The following is a 22,534-nucleotide window of genomic DNA, read 5'->3' as shown; positions in this document are numbered from 1 at the left end:
ACAGATGTGCACTCCTCTAATCCTATTTCCTTGGGAGTCTCAGGCAGGAGGATGGGCAAGTTTGACCAGTGTGGGCAGCTTAGCAACCTGTCTCTAAATAAAAGATAAAAAGGAATGGGGATGTAGTTCAATGGAGTACTCCTGGGTTGAATTACCAGTACTACAATAAATAAATAAATAAATAAATAGGATTGGGGATGTAGCTATATGGCACTGTGCTCCTGGGTTCAACCACAAGTACTGTTAAAAAAAAAAAAAAACCTTCAAAAGAAAGGATTGAGAATATTTGTGATTCATATATTCAACAAAAGGTCTACTATCTGGATTATATAAAGAACTCTCCAACTGGGTGTGGTGGTGCACACCTGAACCCCAGCAACTTGGGAAGCTGAGGTGGGAAGCTTGAAAATTCAGAGCCAGCTTCAGGAATTTAGCAAGATAAAAAATAGAAGGATGGGAGATGTAGGAATGTAGCTCACTGATAAAGAACCCCTGGGTTCTATACCCTATACTGCAATAAATCAATCAATAGATAAAATAGAACTCTCAACCCAACATTAAACAACCAAAATTCAAATTAGACAAAAAAGCAAAGAATATGACAGCATACACAGATGACAGAAAATATGCCACCGGAGAAAATGTTCCATTACATTAGTCATTATGGAAATACAAATTAAGGTAAAATCAAATATCAGTGCATTCCTACAAGAATGATTAAAATAAAAAATCATGACAAATACAATGCAGGTAACAATATGGAAAAATGGCAGAGCCAAACTTTAGCTGGAAATCCATTTTTTGCCATGTTTTAGCAAGTAATCTTAGGTATTCTTTTCTGTTCCTTTGAGTTCCTTTGAGAAATAAGGATTAACATAGTTGTCTCTGGTGGGAAAAGTATAAATGGCAGCCATACCCCAGAGAAAAAACCCCAACATGGCGCCTAAGCACCTCTTCTTCCTACCTTCTTCTTTTCTGCAGTGGCGCGAAAAGTTCCCGCCCGTGTGAACTCTCCCGCTGGCGCCAATTTCAAATCTCGCTGGCTGGGAACCTTAGCCCCAATGAGAACTAATTCCTGGGCTCCGGAGCTGATATCTGAAAGAACTTGCCAATAAACGGGTTGCCTGCCATTTATCTAAGCCCTACCATCTCCCCCTTAGTTCTATATAAGCACACTGATTTTTGCAATAAAATTGGAATTCTCCCGGCGAAGTGTCTTTGCGTGGGGAATTCTTTCAGTCTCAATGAGAATTTTTTTTCCATACTGGTGAGACTGAACCCATGTGGCTGAGATAGCACGCAGACAGATGCCATTGTGCCTGGTTTATGATGAGAATTTTTGATAAGCTATTATAGAGACTGGCAAATAATAAGTAGTGTTTGTTTATTTTTCTTTGCATTATTTCCCAGTTGTTTAGTTAATATTTAACATGTTTAAATTCAATAATAAGGGCCAGGCTTGATAGTGAATACTTGTATCCCAGGGACTCAGGAGGCTGAGGCAGGAGAATTGCAAGTTTGAGGCCAGTCTCAGCAATTTAGCAAGACCTGACTCCAAATTAAAAATACAGTGGAGATGGAGATATGCCTTAGTAGTTAAGCACCCCTAGGTTCAATCCCCAGTACCAATAAATAAATAAATAAATTGAGCTGAGCTTTACACATGCTAGGCAAGGCCTCTACCACCTAGTTAAATCTCTAGTCCTTCTTTTTCTTTTTCTTTAATTTAACTTTCTTTTTTTTATATATATATTTATTTTTTAGTTTTCGGCGGACACAACATCTTTGTTTGTATGTGGTGCTGAGGATCGAACCCGGGCCGCACGCATGCCAGGTAAGCGCGCTATCGCTTGAGCCACATCCCCAGCCCCTTTAATTTAACTTTCTGACTCTGATTGTGCCTTCCACATTTGCACAATGATTTTCTGTTCCTCAAAAAGGAAAGCATGTTTGATCCTGTTCTGGACACATTAGGCACACATGGAATCACCATAGGCCCTGCTGACAATCTTATAATGACTTAAGGTCTCACAGCATGAACCCCTTGAATTCTTCCTGGGTACACACCAAATGCAGATTTTGGTGCTTTCCCAAACTTTTTGCATAAATGTAAATGACACTATTACCAGTGGTTAGGGACGACCTAGTTTTGTTAAATGTTGAATTGTAAGATAGCCTATGAAGGTATATCAAATGCTGGACTATTCTGAGTGCCTCTAGATGCTGTTCCCCATCCCCAGCCCTTTTAAATTTTGAGACAATTTGCCATCCTCTTTTCAGTCCCCTAACTAGCTGGGATTAGAAACATGTGCTACCTTGCCTATCACTAATCACTTTTAAGTGTATATCGGTCTATGTTGGCATTGTGTGTGATGCTGGGGATTAAACCCAGTGTCTCTCATTCTAGGCCAAGTGCTCTGTCACTAAGCTATGTTCCCAGCCCTTTTTTATTTTTCCTCTTCTACCTATTCCCCTATCCCCCTCCTTTCCCTTTCTTCCAGAGTCTTGCTAAATGGCTTCAGCTGGCCTCCAATTTGTGATCCTCCTCCTTCAACCTCCTGGGGAGCTGGGTTTATAGATGTATGCCACCATGCCCAGCTTGAATATTTTTTCTCCCATCTAAAGACACAATTAACAAAAATTTAAAGATCTTAATTGAAGTGGAATGTGGTGATGCACACCCATAATCCCAGCTACTCTGGTTAAGGCAAGAGGATCTCAAACTCAAGGTCAGTTTGAGCAAGTTAGTGAGAACCTGCCTCAAAATAAAATAAAAGCGGGGAGGGGTGTAGCTGAGTGGTAGAGCGGCCCTGAATTCAATCCTTGACATGATAGAAAATATAAAGAAAACCTTAATTAGCTTTTTTTTGGCAATTCTGGAATCAGGTAACAGCTCATCCCATAAGATAGAATAAATATTCTGATGGGCTGAGCAAAGGAGGTTGGATTTATAGACAGAAGGGCCAAAGAAAGCAGAAACAAACAACAAAAAGCAGAATGGTTCTTTTAAGTTTACTTTCCTAAAAAGGTGGAAATAAGATGACAGAACTGAAAAATAATTGGTTGTTTAACCTTAGTTTTTTTAAAAAATATATAAATTTTTACAACTTTATTTTTTTAAGGTGGTGCTGAGGATTGAATCCAGTGCCTCACACCATGCTAACCAAGCACTCTACCACTGAGCTACAGCCCTAACCTTAGGTTATTTTGTTGAAGAATTAAAGGATGTGTAAAAACATGGATGTGTAACCTATGTGGTTCTGCAATCTGTGTACGGGGTAAAAATGGGAGTTCATAACCCACTTGAATCAAATGTATGAAATATGATATGTCAAGAGCTTTGTAATGTTTTGAACAACCAATAATTTAAAAAAATAATAAAACACAACTTAAAATGAAAAAAAAAAAGAATTAAAGGAGAGGAAATTTATCATGCCAATGAAACTTTGTGATTGGGAAATATGGCTATTATTTCTCTCTCCCGATTTCTTAGTGTTAGCTGTAGGGCAGGCTGAATAAATGTTAGCTGCAGGGTGGGCTAAACACTGAACCCCCAACTTCTGGTTCCTTATCTCTTGTTTGCCTCAAGGCTGAATACTCAACCCCCACCCATTTGGTGCAACGGAAACCGCAACTGGCCCCTGCCTGGTCTGCCTGAGGGCAGAAGATGACACCCTTAGCAACTCCTGTTTCACCCAATCACTGTACGCCAACAAGGCAGCTTGCAGACCCAGAGACCCCATTAGATTTTGGCTAAAAAAACTCTCTCCTGCCAGAACTCTCTCTTCTCTCTCTCTTGCACTTTGCTCTCCCTCCCGCCTTTCTTCGCCCTCTCACTTTTGCTCTCTCTTTGCCCTCCACGCTTTCGCTTTCTCTCTCCCTCTTGCTTTGCTCTCTCCTTCTCTTTCCCCACTCTCTCTTGCTTTCTTTCTCTTTTTTCTCTTCCTTCCCTGTCAATCAGACACCACCGCAATAAAGATCTCTTGGTTGCTCCAAGTGTCATGATCACTTTCCTTCACTTAGGGTCAAATATTCATTTAGTCTTACCTGGTGACATGGAACATTAACATGAGTGATTCCATTTTGGTTTTTAGTTGGGTCTTTTGGGGCCAAGTGCAGAAACTTAGTCCAAAATAATGTCCTCATGTAAGTTTTACATAACAATATCTTCTCTTTCCCTCTATTTATTTATTTTTTGCTGTCCTATTGTATCACAGCTACTTTGTATAAATTGAAAAGTGAGTAAAATGGCTTTCCCTATCAAAGTCACAATATGAGTCAGTGAAGCATGAAAATTAACATAGCTTCAGAAAGAGACACTTTTTTTCCCCATGTATATAAGCTTCTATACTGACTTGCTTATAAATGTGGTCTCCAAGCTAATTTGCCAATAGGCTACAAGGCTTCAGGAAAAACTGATCTTATTTCAGCACAAACAAATATTTAACATTAAACAGCCAAACAGTAGTTTCTTTATGTCTTTCATGTAATAAAATCATGTAAAAAATTCTATTTATTAGCAATTAGAGAACTTTTAACAACTGAGCCACATTCCCAGTCTTTTTTTTTTCTCTTAATGTTTTCATTTTGAGGGCTAGGGTTGTAGCTCAGCCATAGAGCGCTCGCCTAGCAAGTGTAGGGCCCTGGGTTCGATCTTCAGGACCACATAAAAATAAAGGTATTGTGTCCAACTACAACTAAAAAATAAATATTAAAAAATAATTAAAAATATGTTTTTTTCATTTTGAGACTGGGTCTTTTTAAGTTGCTAAGGCTGTCCTCAACTTGTGATCCTCCTTCCTCAGCTTCCTGAGACTCTGGGATTATAGACATGTGCCATGATGCTGGGCCCCCAGTATTGTTTTTTTTTTTTTTTTGAGAGAGAGAGAGAGAGAATTTTAATATTTATTTTTTAGTTTTCGGCAGACACAACATCTTTATTTGTATGTGGTGCTGAGGATCGAACCCGGGCCGCACGCATGCCAGGCGAGCGTGCTACCGCTTGAGCCACATCCCCAGCCCCCCAGTACATTTTTTTTAAACTAAGAAGAAATCTTCATTGGAAAACTGACAGTGATCTCTATGAATAAAGAGTATATTTTAAGAGTATATAATATATATAAAATAAAGAGTATAAGAGTCCAGTGTATGACAAGGCACAGACTTTCTGTTTACTTAATAAGGTCATTAAACATCCGTAAAAATGGGAACTGTTGGATTTATGAGATTAACACCAAAGAAGTAAACAGCTTGAATAAGTTGCACTGAGGTTATCAGATGTGGTGAAAAAAATATAGGAAGTGCTGACATGGATACATTCAGTGACCCACCCACAAGATTATAGAGGAATCCTATGAGATCAATACAGAATATTCTATTCTGTCTTCCAGTGTCAGTTACTGATCCACTGAAAATTCTAGGCTAGGGTACTGAATGAGGGACTCCACTGTAGTATGCAATTTGATTCCCTTTCATGAAAGTTTAAAGAATTTATTGGAGCCAAGAGCTGCAGGTACCTCTGTAATCCCAGTGGCTCTGGAGGCTGAGGCAGGAGGACTGGAAGTTCAAAGACGGCATCAGCAACTTGGAAGACCCTAAGCAACTCAGCAAAACCCTGTCTCTAAATAAAATATCAAAAAGTGCTGGAGATGTGGCTCAGTGGTTAAGCACCACTGAGTTTGATCCCCTGTGCCAAAAAAAGGGGGGAAAATTTACTGAACAGAGATAATCTTGCATATTACCACTGCATTCCAAGGAATGAGTGGGAAGATAAGCAGCACTGACTCAATGGTGCTACAGTAAGTACTATGAGTTTTCACATGACACGGGAATGCCTTGGGAATAGGATGTGGAGGTATGAACCACTGCTTCCTGAGGAGACGACACTCTAACATGAAACATAATTTAGTAATGTATAAAAGGTGAGCAGTCTGGGGAGTGGGACTGGCTTCAGCAAATATTTAAGGTTGGAAGAGTGTGAGGACAAGGCTGAAAGGGAGAAATGGTTCATTGAGTTCAGTTGTTTGTCTTTGGGTGTGTCTGAGGGAGCTTTGGGGGGAGGGGGAAGCAGGATCTCATTATGAGAAGGAGTTATGTAGTATAGAAATAAGTGGCCACTGATGAACCAGTGCAAACGTTTTGTAAGGGTCCCGCGAAACGTCGGAGAAAGAGACCACCAAGTGACCACTCATGCAATTGGCAGAAGGGGATTTATTGAACCAGCATGCTGGGGCTCCGTGCCCACTCAAGAAGGGAAAGCAGCCCAGAGCCCCGAGCAGGGGCTGAGCACTGCTTAAGTACACTTTTTGGGGAGGGCAGAGGGCTTTGTATACATCAGAACAAATCATCATGAGGCGCGGGAAAATTGAACAACAACTCCTAAACATGATTAGTTCATTCATTGGCGGGAACAGGTCAGGCTGGAGTAATAGGTCATTCCTAAGGAGAGTACACATTCAAACTGATTGGTTCAGGCCCTGCAAGGCCTACGTGCAACCACACAGACCCCTTCAGTTATTAAACAACCAGACAATCAGGGGAAATGTTTACTGGGCGGTTCTAAGCATTGTCTTAACAGCTACAGAAATTTCAGGTTTTGCAGGTAACATAGAAACCTAACAATACCTCCTTTACATTTTAACTCAGACCTTGCAGCTTAGAAACTTTTACAACACCCAGTCTTTTACCCTTTAACTTTTATGCTTTAACTTCAATTTCTTTTACCCTTACAGTTTGTCTTAAGAGATGCATTAGACAAGGCTATTAGATTTGGCTTTTTTCAAGGAAAGAGCTTAGGTTCATCCTCTGTGGTCTTGCAACCCAAGATTTGTATCTCTAATACTCCTAGGTCTAGCTCAGGCTTCTCCCAAGGCCCATCTCTAAACAAAAATGGCTCTCTTGGTCTTTTTTTTTTTTTTTTGGTGGTGCTGGGGATTGTACCCAGGCAGAAAGATCAAATTACATGCAGCAAACTCAAGAATTCATCTTCTAGGATTTCAAGTCTGGTTTCATCTACTGAAATGTGAAATATGGTCTAATTTTTGCTGGAAACAGGAATTCCCAAAGATACCTGAAAGTATACCACTTTGTCTGAGACAGTGCTTAAAATGCTAAATGAAGAATTGTATTTTTTAATTGAATTAAAATTGGAAAATATAAACAATTAAAGGCAGTATGGCTATTAGAAAACTACGGTTTTTAAAAATAATCTTACCACTAAACAAGTATTGAAATAAATCTTGTGACTGATATTTAAACTGAATATTTTAAAATGTGTTTGAAGGTTTCTAGCTTACAGTGACCCCTGGTGTTATTCTGAAAAACATACAGCATGCTAATTCATCTCTGTTTCTCTCTCTCTCTCTCTCTCTCTCACTAGAAATTAAACTCAAAGGGTGCTCTGCTACTAAGCTACAGTCCCAGAGCTTTTTATTTTTTTGTCTGTTTCCTTACCAATGTGTTAAGAATCAGGTGGATGGGGTAGCATTTTGAACTGGAGTTTCTTTAATCAGGTTTTGCATTAATTTGATATGAACTGAGAGCATGCCTGAGGAACTGTCAGGTTGTATATAACTGTAAAGTAGACCACCACCATGTAGGTAGCTTGGGATAAACCTTACATAAGCCCAGCAGTGATAAGGAGATGAGTACAGCTCATGGACCAGCCAGAATGGAGAGCATGTGCCCAGTGTAGTGGTGCATGCCTATAATCCCAGCTACCCAGGAGGCTGAGGCAGAAGAATCACAAGATTAAGGACAGCCTGGGCAATTTAGGGAGACCTTGTCTCAAAATAAAAAATAAAAAGGGCTGGGGATATATCTCAGTGGTAGAGTGCCCCTAATTTCAATTCTCAGTACCAAAATTAAATAAGTAAATTACACACACACACACACACACACACACACGGCTCTCTTGTTTTTGTTTTGTTTTTTTTTTTGGTGGTGCTGGGGATTGAACCCAGGTCCTTGTGCATGGTGGTAGGCAAGCACTCTACCAACTGAGCTGATCCCCAGCTCCATGGCTCTTTTCTCACACTCTGATTCTGCATATCATGAAATGTCTAGATTTTTAAAATACTATGCTGTTTAAATATCTGTTAACACATGTGGCTCTAGTTCAGAGATTTCTTTTAAAAATTACTGCATGCCACTGAATTGTGTAAATTATCATACTTATCTACACACCTACTGATGGACAATAAAGCTTGTCTTTGACACTGACACTTTTTTCGGGGGAGTGGTTACTGGGAATTGAACACTGGGCTGTGGTACCACTTTGCTACATCCCAGCTTTTTATTTATTTTTTTGAGATAGGGTATCCCTACATTGCCCAGACTGGCCTTGAATTTAAAATCCTCCTGCCTCAGTCTCCAGAGCCACTCAAGATCATATTTGTGTGCCACTGTTCCCAGCAATACTATTTTAAAAGCTTGAGGTCAGGGGGCTGGGGATGTGGCTCAAGGGGTAGCGCGCTCGCCTGGCATGCGTGCGGCCCGGGTTCGATCCTCAGCACCACATACAAACAAAGATGTTGTGTCCACCAATAACTAAAAAATAAATATTAAAAAATTCTCTCTGTCTCTCTCTCTCCCTCCCCCTCTCTCTTTAAAAAAAAAAAAAGCTTGAGGTCAGGCCCTGGTTTACAGAGATGAACTAGGTATGTTCTCTATTCAAGAGTTATGATATGTTTGAGACGAGCATAAAGGGATTATGGGCTATGTGAGAAAGGATACTACATGTATATAATATAATTAGTTGTGAGGACAATAGGGGATAATAGACAAAGAACCTTGTCAGAGTGCCTGATTCATGGTAGATGTTTGCTGAGTAAATAAACTAGCAAATCAATGAGTAGGACACTGATTGCAAGGCATGCCAAATATCTGGGTGTGTACTGTAGTTAATATGCTTACTACTAACTGAAGTGTTTTGGGAAAGATGGAGTTGTTGTACAAGGAGAAATCCGACCCCTATCTTGGCTGTCATTTCAAGAACTGAGAGGTAAATGGATTGGTTGGAAAGAATAGTCTTTCGCTGCTTTTAAATTCTGGCTATTTTTTCATAATTTAGAGCCTTGATCACTAGTTGAAGGAACAGTATATATCAAGGCTGATGTTTCTAGTTAGAAATGTAAACAGTACCTGCTCAGTCATCTTTTCAATTGCAGAGATGCTTCATCTAGTTAAAGGCCACCACACCCCATCTAATATTTACACTGAGTTGAGAATAAATTTGGCCAGGCTGTTTTGTTAAAATACCAATAATTTAAGGCTCAGTTTCAAGTTCATATATTATAACAAAGAGGCAGTCCACTAGGGATTGAACCCAGGGTGAGTGGGGGGGTGTTGCCTACCACTAAGCTACCTCCCCAGACCCTTTTTTTATTTTGAGACAGGGGCTTTCTAAGTTGCTGAAGGTTTTGCTAGATTGCTAAGGCTGCCTTGAACTTGAGATCCTCCTGCCTCAGCCTCCTAAGCCTCTTCTGGGATTACAGGCATTACAGGTGTGTGCCATCACACTGGGGGTTTGGGTTTTGAGAGCAGTAAAAATTATCTGTGCTACTGAGAATTTTACTTTGATGGGAGAGGTTCTTATCTTTTTTCATTGTACCACTGAGAATTTTAAAATTTGAGAGTTTAACAAAGAAAAGAACCAGCTATTGGAGAGACTGAAACAAGAGGAGCACTCAAACCCACAAGTTCAAAACCAGCCTGGGAAACCCAGTAAAACCATATCTCAAACAAACAAACAAAAAACAAAACGAAACAAAACAAGCCTGAGCTTCAGCTTTCTCATGGAAAATAGCAATTTGTTGTGATAGATAAATAAGGTATAAAAGGCACTGAAGAATAGGTTGCTCTGTGTCCGTGGGGATAAGAACAAGGCACAGCTGAAGCTATGGAGCATTTGAAGAATTTAAAATTCCTGTCTGGTGGACCATGCCCCTGATCACAGTGACTAGGGAGGCTCAGGTAGGAGGATCACAAGTTTAAGGGCAACCTCAACAACATAGTGAGACCCTGTCTAATAATAAAGAATAAAAAGGACTGAGGATGTAGCTCTAATGGTAAAGTATCCTGGGGTTCAATCCATAGTACCAATAGACAAATAAATAAAGAATAGTCATTACTTGGCAACTTTCAAATGTGTGGTAAGAACAAGTAATAAATTTCCAAATCTTAGCCTAATGCAAAACACACATCAAGGAAATAAAAGCAGAATGTGACAAATATAACTAATTAATCTCGTTCCAGAGGTTGGCAGTTTTCCCTTCTGGCCCCACTCTGTAATTTCCCTATCTCATTTCAAATTCCTGAGCTTCTATCATGCCACCTCCTATATTTCTCTTCTTTTCCATCTTAGTGTATTTTATCTTCTTTTCCTGAATCAGTGGTGTTCTAGCATATTGGACACTGGGTGCAGATTTTTCTTTTAGTAAGTAATTTCTTAAAAAATTATTTCTGATTGACATGTTAATTGTACATATAAATGGGGTTCAGTATGATGTTTCCACACATACACACAACTGTGTACTGATCAAATCCAACATCCCTTTATCGACCCTCTCTACCTCCCCACAACTTCCCCAATCACTATTAATCACAATTCTATTTGGGTGCACTTTTGGAAGTGGTGTACTAATGATTAAATCCAGGGGTTCTTTATCACTGAACTACATCCCTAATTCTTTTTATTTATTTGTTTTGAGTCACAGTCCTGCTAAGTTGCTGAGGGCTTGCTAAATTGCTGAGGCTGGTCTTAAACTTTTGGCTGAGCTGCCTTAGCCACCTGAGTTGCTGGGATTTCAGGTCTTTGCTACTGCACTAGTCTCAAGTTCACTTTTTTTTTTAGCTGCCCCATATGAGACTGTCTGGTTTACTTCACTTGGCATGTCCTCCAGTTCTATCCATTTTGTTGCAAATGACAGCATATCATTCTTTATAACTACTCTACTATTTATACATACCACATTTTATTTTACCATATACCTGCCTATAAGGGACTATTGTGAATAATAAAATAAGCATGGGTGTGCAGGTATCTGTTTTACCCATGCCATTTCCTTTGGTACATTCCCCAAAGTGGGAAAGCTAGATCATGTGGCAGATCAATTGTCAGCTTTTTGAAAAACTTCCATACTGTTTTCCATAATGATTTTTACATCTCACCTAGAGTGTTTTTTTTTTTTTTAATATTTATTTTTTCTTAGTTTTTGGCGGACACAAAATCTTTGTTTGTATGTGGTGCTGAGGATCGAACCCGGGCCGCATGCATGCCAGGCGAGTTCGCTACTACCGCCTGAGCCACATCCCCAGCCCCTCACCTAGAGTGTTTAAGAGTTCTTTTTCTCTACATCCTCACTAACATTTATTTTTTATAATAGCCATTTTAAATGGCGTGAGGTTGTATCTCACTAAAGTTGATTTACATTTCCCTGGTAGCAATAATATTTCCCATTTTCAAGTATATGTTGGCCATTTGGATTTCTTAAGAAGTGCCTATTCAGCCAGGAGTGGTGGCACACACCTGTAATCCCAAGCCAGCCTCAGCAACAGCAAGACCCTAAGCAACTCAGTGAGACCCTATCTCTAAAAAATTAAAAGGTGCCTATTCAGATCATTTGCTCATTTTTTAAATGGGATTACTTGGATTTTTTGAGGTCTTCATATATTCTGGGTATTAACCCAAAGTAGTTGGCAAGTATTTTCTCCCATTCTATACATTGTCTTTTCACTGTGATTGCTTTTTTTTGGTGTGCAGCTTTTTGTTGAATGTAATCCCACTTATCAATTTTTGCTTGTTTCCCGTGCTTTGGGTGGTCCTATTGTAACATGGACTCTTTAAAATGGGAGATTTAAGAGAACCCAGGACTGATTCTGTTTTGCCCCTCTGCCTTGTTCTGGGTTATTTTTCCAGTTTATCTCAAGTTCCAGGAACACTGAGCCTTGCAGGCAGATCATCTCATGATGGGACCCCAACTATCCCCTCAAGCAGTTACAATTTCACAGGCAGCATATCCCCAGAGCTGACCTGAGGTAATGATCAACCAGAGGTCAGTCTGACCAAGATTGCTGACTATGCATACTGCTTATCCCTCTCCCACACAACTGTGTCTTTCCTCTATATAAACCTGGAGCTTTTGTCAGTACCTTCAAAGACAGGATTTAGGACACTAAGCCACATTCCTACTTTTTACTTTTTGTTTTCAGACAGGGCTCTGCTAATTGCTAAGGATGGCCTTGAACTTGCAATCCTCCTGCCTTAGTTTCCAAAATTGCTGGAATTACAGGCCTTTGCTACTGTGCGTGGCTCCAGTCTACTTTTTTTTTTCTTTTTTTTAGCTGTCACATATGAGAGAATATACAATACTCTCTGGAACAGCCATACTGAAATAATTCCTTTCCTACTTTACCACCACTCATCCCTCTGGCTTCTTGAGGTAGCAGGTGGCCAAATCTGGTCTGTTGGGAATCCTGCAATCCCAACCTCCCCAAAATCAGATATGGGGCATGTGCAGCTTTCACTTTTAAAGATATTTATATTTTGTAACACATTTCATACATGTGAACTAAATCTTACACTTAACAAATTGTTCCAGAAAATGGCAAAATGAGATGGCAAAATGTGTCAAAAGCTCACGAATACCTTAAGTACAGGAACAGAATAGGGACTGGTGGGAGAATAGATTTAGGTTGAGTTATAGATTGCACAGCAGAAAAGTAAGCGAGTTCTTCTCATAAATTCTATTTTCTCAGTGATGTTGGAAATGAGATTACTTACCAAGGAGAGAATTGGGAAGTGTAGAGATTTGAGAATAGTGCAATTTGATGGGAAAGAGGATGAAAGAATGGACTACTAAGGAAACATAACATAGAATGCTGACGTCGGATTAGAATCCAGGTTTCCAGACATTCAAATCTGTGGTTTTTGCAGTTTTTGCAATAGTGGGGATTGAACTCAGGGATGTTTTAATACTGAGCTACCTCTCCAGCCCTTAAAAAATTTTACACAGGATTTTCCTAAGTTGCAGAGGTTAGCCTTGAACTTGCAATCTTCCTGCTCTTGTATCTTTGGGTCACTGGGATTACAAGTGTGAGCCACCAAGCACTGTTAGTGCCACTTTAAATAAACCATATTAACAATGAATCACAGGCACAGTGCACATCTTTAATCTTAGCTACTTGGAAAGCTGAGATAGAACAATCACAAGTTGGAGGGTAGCCTGGGCAATTTAGCAAGTCCCTGTCTCAAAAATCAAAAAGGGCTAGGAATGTAGCTCAGTGGTAGAGCACTGGCCTAGCATGCAGAGGGCTGTGGATCCAATCTCCAGTACTGGGAGGAAAAATGACTACTGGGAAAAGAATATCACATGCATGGACATCAGGTAGGATTGACTAAAACAAAGGGATCATCTGAGGAAGCAAAGTAAAAACTGATGCTACTAAAATAAACAGACAAGCAAATTGGGTAAGAATCTTTAATTGTGTATGATAAATAACAGAAGCCATTTTAAGTTACAAATGATGATACATTTTCAAAGATGTAGTGGTAAAAATGCAGACAATGTACACACAAAGGAAAAAAAATCACATAACTTTTTATTTTGTATGTATTTAAAAAGCTTTGATAGGCTTCATTCATACATTTTTATCATATTGCTCTTGTACAAACATTAAAAGGAAAGTAAAAGCAATATACATTCAAAGAATGATCAGCAAATATTTCCTTAAAGAAGTCATAAAGAACCACGGTCAGAGCTGGGTGCAGTGGTGCTTGCTTATAATCTCAGTGACTTTCGAGGCCAAGGCAGGAGGATCCCAAGTTTGAGGCCAGCTCAGCAACTCTGCAAGGCCCTAAGCAACTTAGTGAGACCCTGTCTCAAAAAGATAAAATAAAAAGGGTTAGGTGTAGCTCAGTGGTTCAGCATCCATGGGTTCAATCAATCCCTGGTATCAAAAACAACAACAAAATATTAACTTAAAGGAAATACAATGAATCAGTAATAACCTCTCCATACCTCACTTCTTCACCTGTAAAACTGGAAGAGGCTTACAGAAACTGAGTAGGGTTGTTAGGATAGCAAAACAGGTTTATCAATCTAAAGCCCACATCAGGCATGTAAGACACCATGAAAAGTGTTTTATAAGCTTCAGTAAGGTAGTATTGTTTTTTTGTTTGTTTTTGTTTTTAATAACTATGCCCTCCACTATTGAGATGCAATCAAAATAACAAGTTATTATTTTGAAAAAACAATAGCCAAGAATCTCAAGATCTGGGGCCTGTGTCGTTAAATCAAATATCTTTTGAATTATTAGTTGGCAGTAAAATTAACAGTGGGTCAAGACTAGTAAGGGGGCAGGGGTGGGGTGGGGAGAGTGGAAAAAAATCAGCCGCAAGCAGCAAGTATTTTTCTTCTGAAATGTTTCATTACTATAGAGGCCTGTCTGTGTGTACTTGATTAAATACTAAAAGTATTTTGTAATGTAGACTTCAAAGAAGTTTGTAGTCCAGGAAGCACCTGGATGTCAGTTCGACATCTGTATCTGTATTTCTCCTTAAGACACTCCAAAAGTAGTGTCAGCTCTACTTTGGGAAAAAAAATTGTTTTGGGGGATGGATCTGGGGATTGAACCCAGGGACTTTCTCCCACTGAGCTACATCTCTCCAATCCTTTTTTACTTTTGAGACAAGCTGTAACTGAGGTCTTGCTAAATTGGTAGGCTTCATTCATCCATTTTTTAAAAATATTTTTTTAGATGTTGATGGATCTTTATTTTATTCATTTATTTATATGGGTGCTGAGAATCAAACCCAGGACCTCACACATGCTGGGCAAGTGCTCTACCACTGAGCCACAACTCCAGCCCCTCATTCATACATTTTTATCATATTGCTCTTGTACAAACGTTAAAAGGAAAATAAAAGCAAAATACATTCAAAGAATGATCAGTAAGTATTTCCTTAAAGAAGTCATAAAGAACTAAGGTCAGAGCTGGGTGCAGTGGTGCAGTGACTAAGTTACTGAGGGTCTTGCCAACTAATAATTCTCAGGCTGGCCTTGGAGCTTGTCATTCTCCTGCCTCAGCCTAGTGAGTTGCTGGGATTACAGGTTTTCAACACCATGTCCAGCTTACTGTGGGACACTTTGCTAAACTCTTAAATAATGAAAAATAGGAACCTAATAAAATGATGCTAAGGAGATATCTCTTTCAACGTGTAAAATGTTTGTAAATGTTTTGTCTCAACCTATTGCATTAAATTTTTTGAAACGTTTTCTTGTAGCATTTGAAACAGTGATGCTCACTAGCTTTTAAAACAGTCATGCATAAATTAACTATCATCATTATCCTTAATATGTGTGAGTACCAACAGACCAACTGCGTAGGGCAGCTTTAAGGTACTGTAAATATTAACTTAATAATCATAGAGCTCACAGCCTCTAAATAGCACATGATCATGTACACCAAATTAGTTCTGATTTTAAAAACAAAGTCTGAAACAGTACATCTTGTTAATCCTTTAAAAATGCATAATAATTATGATTCATACTTTGAATAAAGCAAAATTACATGACTTGTGATTGCTGCTTTGAATATAACCTGAAAGAAAATGAGTGTAATGACACCAAGTTGTTAGAGAAATATCTAACGCACATGCTAAATGAAATTAAAAAAAAATCGAACAGTTGGCAAAATTTAAGAGGTGTATTACGATCTTCCTAATATCCTAAATGTATTTTGGTAAAGGATTAATGCCACATAAACTTGCCTCTAAATTTTGTTGAATGGTCCCTGTACTAGCCTTTATGGTATTTGAAGGCAAGAATTTCCCACAGTAACTTATTTAGTGGCCTTCAATATAAATATTTGCAGTACTTATTACATTCTAGAATTTTGTGGGGGACAGTAACCAGGGATTGAAGCCATGGGTGCTTGACACATCCCCAGCCCTTTTTCTTTTTTTATTTTATGAAAGAGTGTCATCATGTTGTTTAGAGCCTCCCAATGTTGCTGAAGCTGGCTTTGAACCTGTGATCCTCCTGTCTCAGCCTCTCAAGCCACTGGGATTATAAGCGTGTGGCATCACAGTGGGCTCAACAAATACTTCTGTCAACTGTAGCAAGCTCCCCAAAATGTTCTAGGAATTTAAGTTAATAATGAATCATTTCATCAGTGTGGTGGCACATGCCTGTAATCCTAGTTACCTGGGGAGGCTGAAGCAGGAGTACCACAACTTCATGGCTGCGTAGGCAAGTTAGCAAGAACTTACCTTGTCTCAAAATCAAAACAAAAAGGGCTGGTGATGTAGTTCAGTGGTATTGTGCTTACCTGGCACATGTGAGGGCCTGAGTTCTAGCACCAATATTGGGTGTGGGGGAATTCCTAATCTTAAATTTTCATGAATTTAAGGGAGATAAAAAATTTACAGTTGTGTGATATGGAACAGTAGGATTAATGATTACCAGTCTGTTTAGAAGTTGGAAGCTGCCAATGCCCAAGCTGTTTTAAAGGATGACTTAGAAAGTAAGTGGGCAAGAACATTTCCAGGCAGGCAAATTTACATAAGGCATGTATAAAGGAGAAAGATACCAAGAGATAAAATTGTAGAAATGGACTAGGGCCTAATCATGGACATTTTCTGTGCCACTAAGAGGTTTAAATTGTATCTAGTACCCAAAAGGAAGTGAAGACTGTTAGGAAGGAAAGAGGCAGGGTTACAGTAGTCTTGGATGGAGTAAATAATGGAGACTAGCAGGGGGTCAGTACAGGTACAAATTGAGGACCTGAATAAGACGTGGGGCACTGCCAACAAATGCTTATTAATAGAATGTACACCACTGTAGAACCAGGTATTGCAGAAACAGTTCATCTTTTAAAAATAGCTTATAGTCAGCAGTTCAGGCACTCAAAAGATTAAATGTGAGTTTCTTGAGATTGCAGGCATGTCAGGGAAAGACAATTCAACACTGAAGTTGAGGCCTGAAGAAAAAATAGGATTTTAAAGATTTGAATTGATTTGAAGTACTTTGGGTATTTATCAGTGGGCCCTATATAATCCCTCCAGATTCCTCTTAAAGAAATTTCTTCTTTTGCTCTTACTAAAATTATACCAAAATATCTAAAATGACTAATTAGAAGAATACTTATGCAAAGATGCCAAGTGTCTTTTTTCTCATCTCACCCAGCACCTTATCTTTGCATTATTCACAGTGTGTTACAATTACCTAAGAACTTGGAAGAGAACCAAATAAATGGACAAGGACATAGGAGCACCCAAAAGGGATATAGAACAAAAGGAGATACAGCTTCGAAGGGAAGGGAGAGATATGAGACTGATATAATGGCAAATGACTTAGAAAATTCAAAACAGTTTTAGCACTCTTCATTTAGTTATGTGATGCTCCCTTCCTTGTTTATTAAGGGAGAGGACAGAGGGCATTCAGCATGCTTGGTATGAAGGAAAATAAACATGGATTTATACTATGGACACATGTACTCACTATTAATAACGTATTTCTAGCCTGGTGTGGAGGCACACGTCTGTAATCCCAGCAGCTAGGGAGGCTGGGGCAGAAGGATTGTGAGTTCAAAGCCAGCCTCAGCAACTTAATGAGGTACTAAGTAACTCAGCGAGACCCTGTCTCTAAATAAAATACAAAAAAGGGCTTGGGATGTGGTTCAGTGGTTGAGTGCCCCTGGATTCACTCCCTAGTACCAAAACAAATAAAACAACATTTCCTTAAGATATTTACACTTATATAACAGAATCAATATTAACACATTTTAACTTATCTCTAGGAAAGAATTTCCGACATATACAACCTAAACATTTACAATGGAGGTGTAAAATAAGGTGTGAATCAGTCATTTCTGGTAATTTTTTTTTTTTTTTTTTGCCTATCCTATGACTAAGAGAAAATTGAGATTAACTTTTTTTCATAGAACTCAGACCAAGTAAACATTTTATTATTTAATAGATTGTCATGGGTGTAAGTAAAATTTTCACATCTTAAGTTGGATTGTATTTGTAATGAGGAATGTCACTGATAAACTAAGAGGAAGAACAAGTACCAATATGTTCTTTAGAGGTTTTACATCGTTGTTTCCCATGGTTGATATATGGCCCAAATCATCCTTATGAAGTATTTTCTATGTGCTAATTACTATGCTGTGACTGATTTCTTCAGACTTGCCAGTTTACACCTTTCCCTAAGGAATAATAGCAATTTAATGCTTAATTTTCACTGCTGCTCTATTTTGCTGGAGTGGTGAGATACAATTCCAGCTTTAAAAAACTGAACAAGCAACATGACACGCCAAAGATCATAGAGATTTCTCTGCAGACATTTTATATGTAGTACTGCAAATTTAAAAACACAGTGGTAAACACAGCCTAGCTTTATTAACTTTCAGACACCTGGTCAGTGTGGTGGGAACTGGGAATCACTAATGCTTACCAGTCAGTGGTTCTCACTATCCACCATAAATGTAAAAGACAGCAATCCCTGCTTAATTTGGTGTCCTTTTACTGCTAGACAACTCTTAAGTTCTGGTGACATAAAGGTCTGACCTCTGAACTTTTTTACATTAACCAGATATTCCTGGATATTACAGGAATTTTAAAAGTATTATATAATTATTCTACGCTTAACATTCACTCTTCAGATTTTAAAACGCGAGCTCTGTGGGTGGCTTCCAGTCACTGCTTGGGACTGATTATGTTCACAGAGCCAGGATTCCCCTGAAACTCTCTCCCGTCCTTGAGTGTTCTCGTTAACCATTAACCTACTGAAGTACTCAGTACTTACAAAGCTGAAAACCGGTAATGGTAGCGCTTACAATTCCATTCCAATCGACCTAGTGTTAATTCCCTCTGGGATGTTTTCTTTGCCTTATCAGGTCTGAACAAAAGGATGCCACCGGACCCTTGAGAAGACACTAAGGCACAGTTCCAGCGGTTGGGGGCCCTGGTGGCAGAATTACTCCACAAGGGCACAGACCTCCAGGTAACTCATGCTGTCGCCTTTATCCCACCCTAGGGCTATCCTGAAAACAAGACTATGGGGGCCCCCAAACTCTGGGTGGTCTCGCTCCCCGCCCGCCATAGGTGAGGGAAATAACTTTTTTTAGCTGGGACTGATCCAAAATTCAGCGGGGGGGGTCTGCCCTAGCTCGGGCCTACTCGCTGTACCAAAGGAAGGTCAAACTCACCTTGGGGAAGTCGCGCCAGGACAGCGACTAGCACACACCAGCAAAATCTTCCCAGGTCAGGGCAGGACAGCTAAGTTGCCAGGCAAGCCCAACGCCACCGGAGGCGGAGCCGCCCCTTTCCCGGCAGCCTACGGACTTCCGGTCCTGCGCAAACGATAACCTACGCCTCCCGGTGCGCCCCTCCCCCGCAGCTGGCCGTTTCCCGGCGTGCTCCGCGGAGGAAGAGTCGGAGTCGACAATAACAAACCCAGCCGCGGCCGTGTCGGCGGCCCTGCCAAGCCCTCGGCACTGTTTCGGGGTCCTCGGGTTGCCCGGGCCCCTCGGCTCTGACTGGCCGCGGTCCCGCTGATTCCCGGTCCTCTAACCAGAGCCGAGGGGCCTGACTGCGTCCTTTTACGCCCTGACCCCTCCCTTCTACCAGTAGTTCGGGGCCGCGGCGGGAGGGCGGGCGCCCGGGACACCGGCGGTTGTGTCGGTTGGCAGTGCCGAATGGGCGGTTGGTAGCCGCCGCTGAGGACGAGGCGGTGGCGGAAGATGGTGCCGGGGGCCGCCGGCTCTGCTGTCGCCGGCGGAGGAGAAGGCGCTGCCGGGTAAGTGTCGCCGCCGCCCGCATCCCCTTCCCCCATCTGGACACCACTGCCGCTCGGCGGTCCTTGGCAGTGTGGGTCGGGGGCGCTGGGTCCCGGCCGCGCAGGTGTGTTCGCCATGGTGCCGGGATTCCGGCCCCCGCAGGTGTTGCACAGAGGCCGCCTTCCCCGCGTCAGCTCTCGGAGACAAAAGCGGTTCGAGTCGATGCTCCACGGGGCCGCGGGGTGTATGGGGCTGCCTGTGGCTTCCTCACCGAAGGTCCCCAGGGCCACTTCTTGAGAGCGCTGCTGTTCAACACCTGGTGAAATTACGGGAGTGGCCGAGGGCAAGAGAAGCCCGAACCCACGGGGATGCAGCCTCACCCTGGTCACCATAGCCAGTGCTCAGCTCTAGAGGTGTGTTGGGCTAAAGAAACGGGAGAGTGGGATTGGGTCGAGGCGCAAAATGGGAGGAACCTAGAGATGAGGTTTTTGTCCGACCCCCCGGAGTGCGAGGATCGGTGTAAAGTTACTCCTAGGAATGACTCAGCCTCCGCCCGCCTCACTGATAGATTTGGGATGGGGTGTGTGTGCGGATTTCACAACTTTGGTAGAAACAAAAATACATTTACTAACAAGAGAAGAGGCAGCTTCTGAGTGGAGTGGCAATAGTTTCTTCCGCCGGCCCGTGGATGTGCTGTGTTTTCTGTTTATGGTTTCGTAATCTAGGCTTCTCCGATGTGACTCCTAAGTGTGGTCATATCATGAAGTGGTATAGGTAGGCCTGGATGCCAAGGAACACTAATGTGCTTACCATTGAAAAAGTCACTACGGGACATGGTAATGTTCTCGTCTGCTATGAACATTAAAAAGCACCCGTTTTACTAACCTTTTTTTTAAGTGTAGTTTAGAAGTTTTTGTATTGATGCGTTTGTGTCATTTATGTGAAGGCTTGGAAAGTTAGCAGTTTTAAAAAGACTTTTAAAAAGGCTTGAGTGTTCAATCAAGAATGTTATCACTTATTGTAAGTGATAAAAAGTCCTTGCACTTGTGGTCAGATGAGAAGTGAAAGGGAATTCTGAAGGAAGTTGGCTGATTTTATTATTTGGGTTATTGGATCTGTAAGAGGACCATAACTACGAGTGTGAAATACTTTTTTGTATTTAGTGTTGTTGACAACGTGGCTTGAATAAACATATTTTCTCAGTAATATGCCTGTCTTTTTTTAATGTTTATGATTGTCTACAAAACACTAGATAGTTTTATTTAATGGATGCTTTAGGTATGTTTGTTGATAAATCTCTGATGGATATTTGATATGGGCTTAGGCCATGTTTTATTTGATTTTTTTTTCAGGCTGTGTCTTTGTTTATTTATTTAGGTACTGGGGATTAAATCCACGTGTGCTTTACCACTGAGCTACATCCCAAGCCCTTTTTCTTTTTCTTTTGAAACAAGGTCTCATTAAGTTGCTGAAGATGGTCTTAGGCTTGAGGCACTGCACCTGGCTTCAGGCTGTGTTTTAAAATCATTTAGTCTTGTTTTAAATCTTTAATGTTAATCAAATTGAATAGTATTTTTGGGCCTGATCAGGATGTCAGTGAAGACAGTGAACAGTACTCTTGGCTTTAAAAGTTTTTCTGGGCCTTGCTGACAAACAGCAGGTCAGAATGCATAGCAGATTGACTTTACAAATTAAATTCATGAAGGCCAAAAAGGCAGAGTTATGTTTTGTTTTGCCTTTTTTTTTTTTTTTGAGCAGGGGATCCAACCCAGGGCCTCTCACATGCTAGGCACCCACTTTACCACTGAGCCACATCCCAGCCCCAAGACCTCTTTTGAATGCCATAGTGTTAAACTTAAATTATATGTAAGTTTGAAAGATTTTTTATTTGGCTTCTAATTTAGGAATTCTCTTTAAAATTTTATTTACATTTAGCATGTATTTGAGGACTGTATGCTTTACCTTGTACACGTATATCACTTGATTATTTTTTTGGTATTCGGGGTTGAACCCAGAGGCTCTTTATTTACATCCACAGTGTCCCCACCCTTTTAATACTAATATATATATGGTGAGAGGTGGGGGGGTAGGGATACACCAAGAGCCTTGCTGAATTACAGAGGCTGGTCTCAAACTTGTGATCCTCCTGTCAGCTGTCTGAGTTGCTGGGATTATTTTAGTTTCTAGAAGAAAGGGTAGTAAAATTTTTTCATTCAGGTAATAATATTCTCTTGCCCCAATTACACTGTTTTGTCAGAAATACTGGCTGAGGAAGCATAAATGAAAATCTAGCAATTCCTTTCTACCAGTATTCATGATCTTCACAAACACTCATGATCCTTTTTGTTATTTACTTACCACAGTGAAGAGACTCAATTATTAACTCTGGAATGTTAGAATTTTTTATGGGCTATGAAACTGCAGCACTGAAACAAGAAGAAGAGTTGTTCCTTTGAAAAGTAAAATTGGAGTCATGTATAAAAACAACTATGGGCATTATTGGAACATCAAGGAATTTGAGCTTCTGTAGGGTTTAGGAGGAGATTTGGGGGAGGAAAAAGCATAAGGTAACATGGATAAGTCTCTTTGTCTCTATTTAAAAATTCCTAGCTATTTCAGAGTTGTGACTTACACTTATTGTGTACCTACTAGATACTGCTCCAGAAGATGGGGATGCAGCAGTGAACAAACCCAAATCCCTGTCTTCATTAAAAATAAAATGGACAGTACAATAATTGCTAAGGAGAAAAGG

At 40.4% G+C, this 22,534-nt stretch overlaps 2 protein-coding genes across 8 annotated transcripts in view; one reads left to right on the top strand and one right to left on the bottom strand.

Moving 5' to 3' along the window:
• LOC124082149 (translation initiation factor IF-2) overlaps positions 1-20,174 on the bottom strand; it is a 70,188-nt gene extending 50,014 nt beyond the window's left edge. For 2 of the 3 annotated variants that reach the window (XM_058573998.1, XM_046428619.2), the window contains exon 1: positions 19,213-20,174. In XM_058573998.1, the coding sequence (XP_058429981.1) occupies positions 19,341-20,174 (834 nt within the window). In that variant the 3' untranslated portion in view covers positions 19,213-19,340. Of the gene's footprint in view, positions 1-13,464; positions 13,875-19,212 lie in introns of those variants that run through there. The other variant, XM_046428618.2, reaches the window with a different exon arrangement.
• Positions 18,842-22,534, top strand: part of Rb1cc1 (RB1 inducible coiled-coil 1) — a 74,727-nt gene continuing 71,034 nt past the window's right edge. For 3 of the 5 annotated variants that reach the window (XM_046428617.2, XM_046428616.2, XM_058573997.1), the window contains exon 1: positions 19,662-19,802. The gene's annotated coding sequence lies outside the window, so the exon portion shown is untranslated. Of the gene's footprint in view, positions 19,008-19,661; positions 19,803-20,072; positions 20,196-22,534 lie in introns of those variants that run through there. The other 2 variants (XM_046428613.2, XM_046428615.2) reach the window with 2 other exon arrangements.

Source organism: Marmota monax, unplaced genomic scaffold, assembly GCF_021218885.2.
Source record: "Marmota monax isolate L192 unplaced genomic scaffold, Marmota_monax_Labrador192_F-V1.1 WCK01_AAM20220418_F8-fsc00044, whole genome shotgun sequence".
Classification (NCBI taxonomy): domain Eukaryota; kingdom Metazoa; phylum Chordata; class Mammalia; order Rodentia; family Sciuridae; genus Marmota; species Marmota monax.
This window is presented reverse-complemented; position numbering and strand designations above follow the sequence as displayed.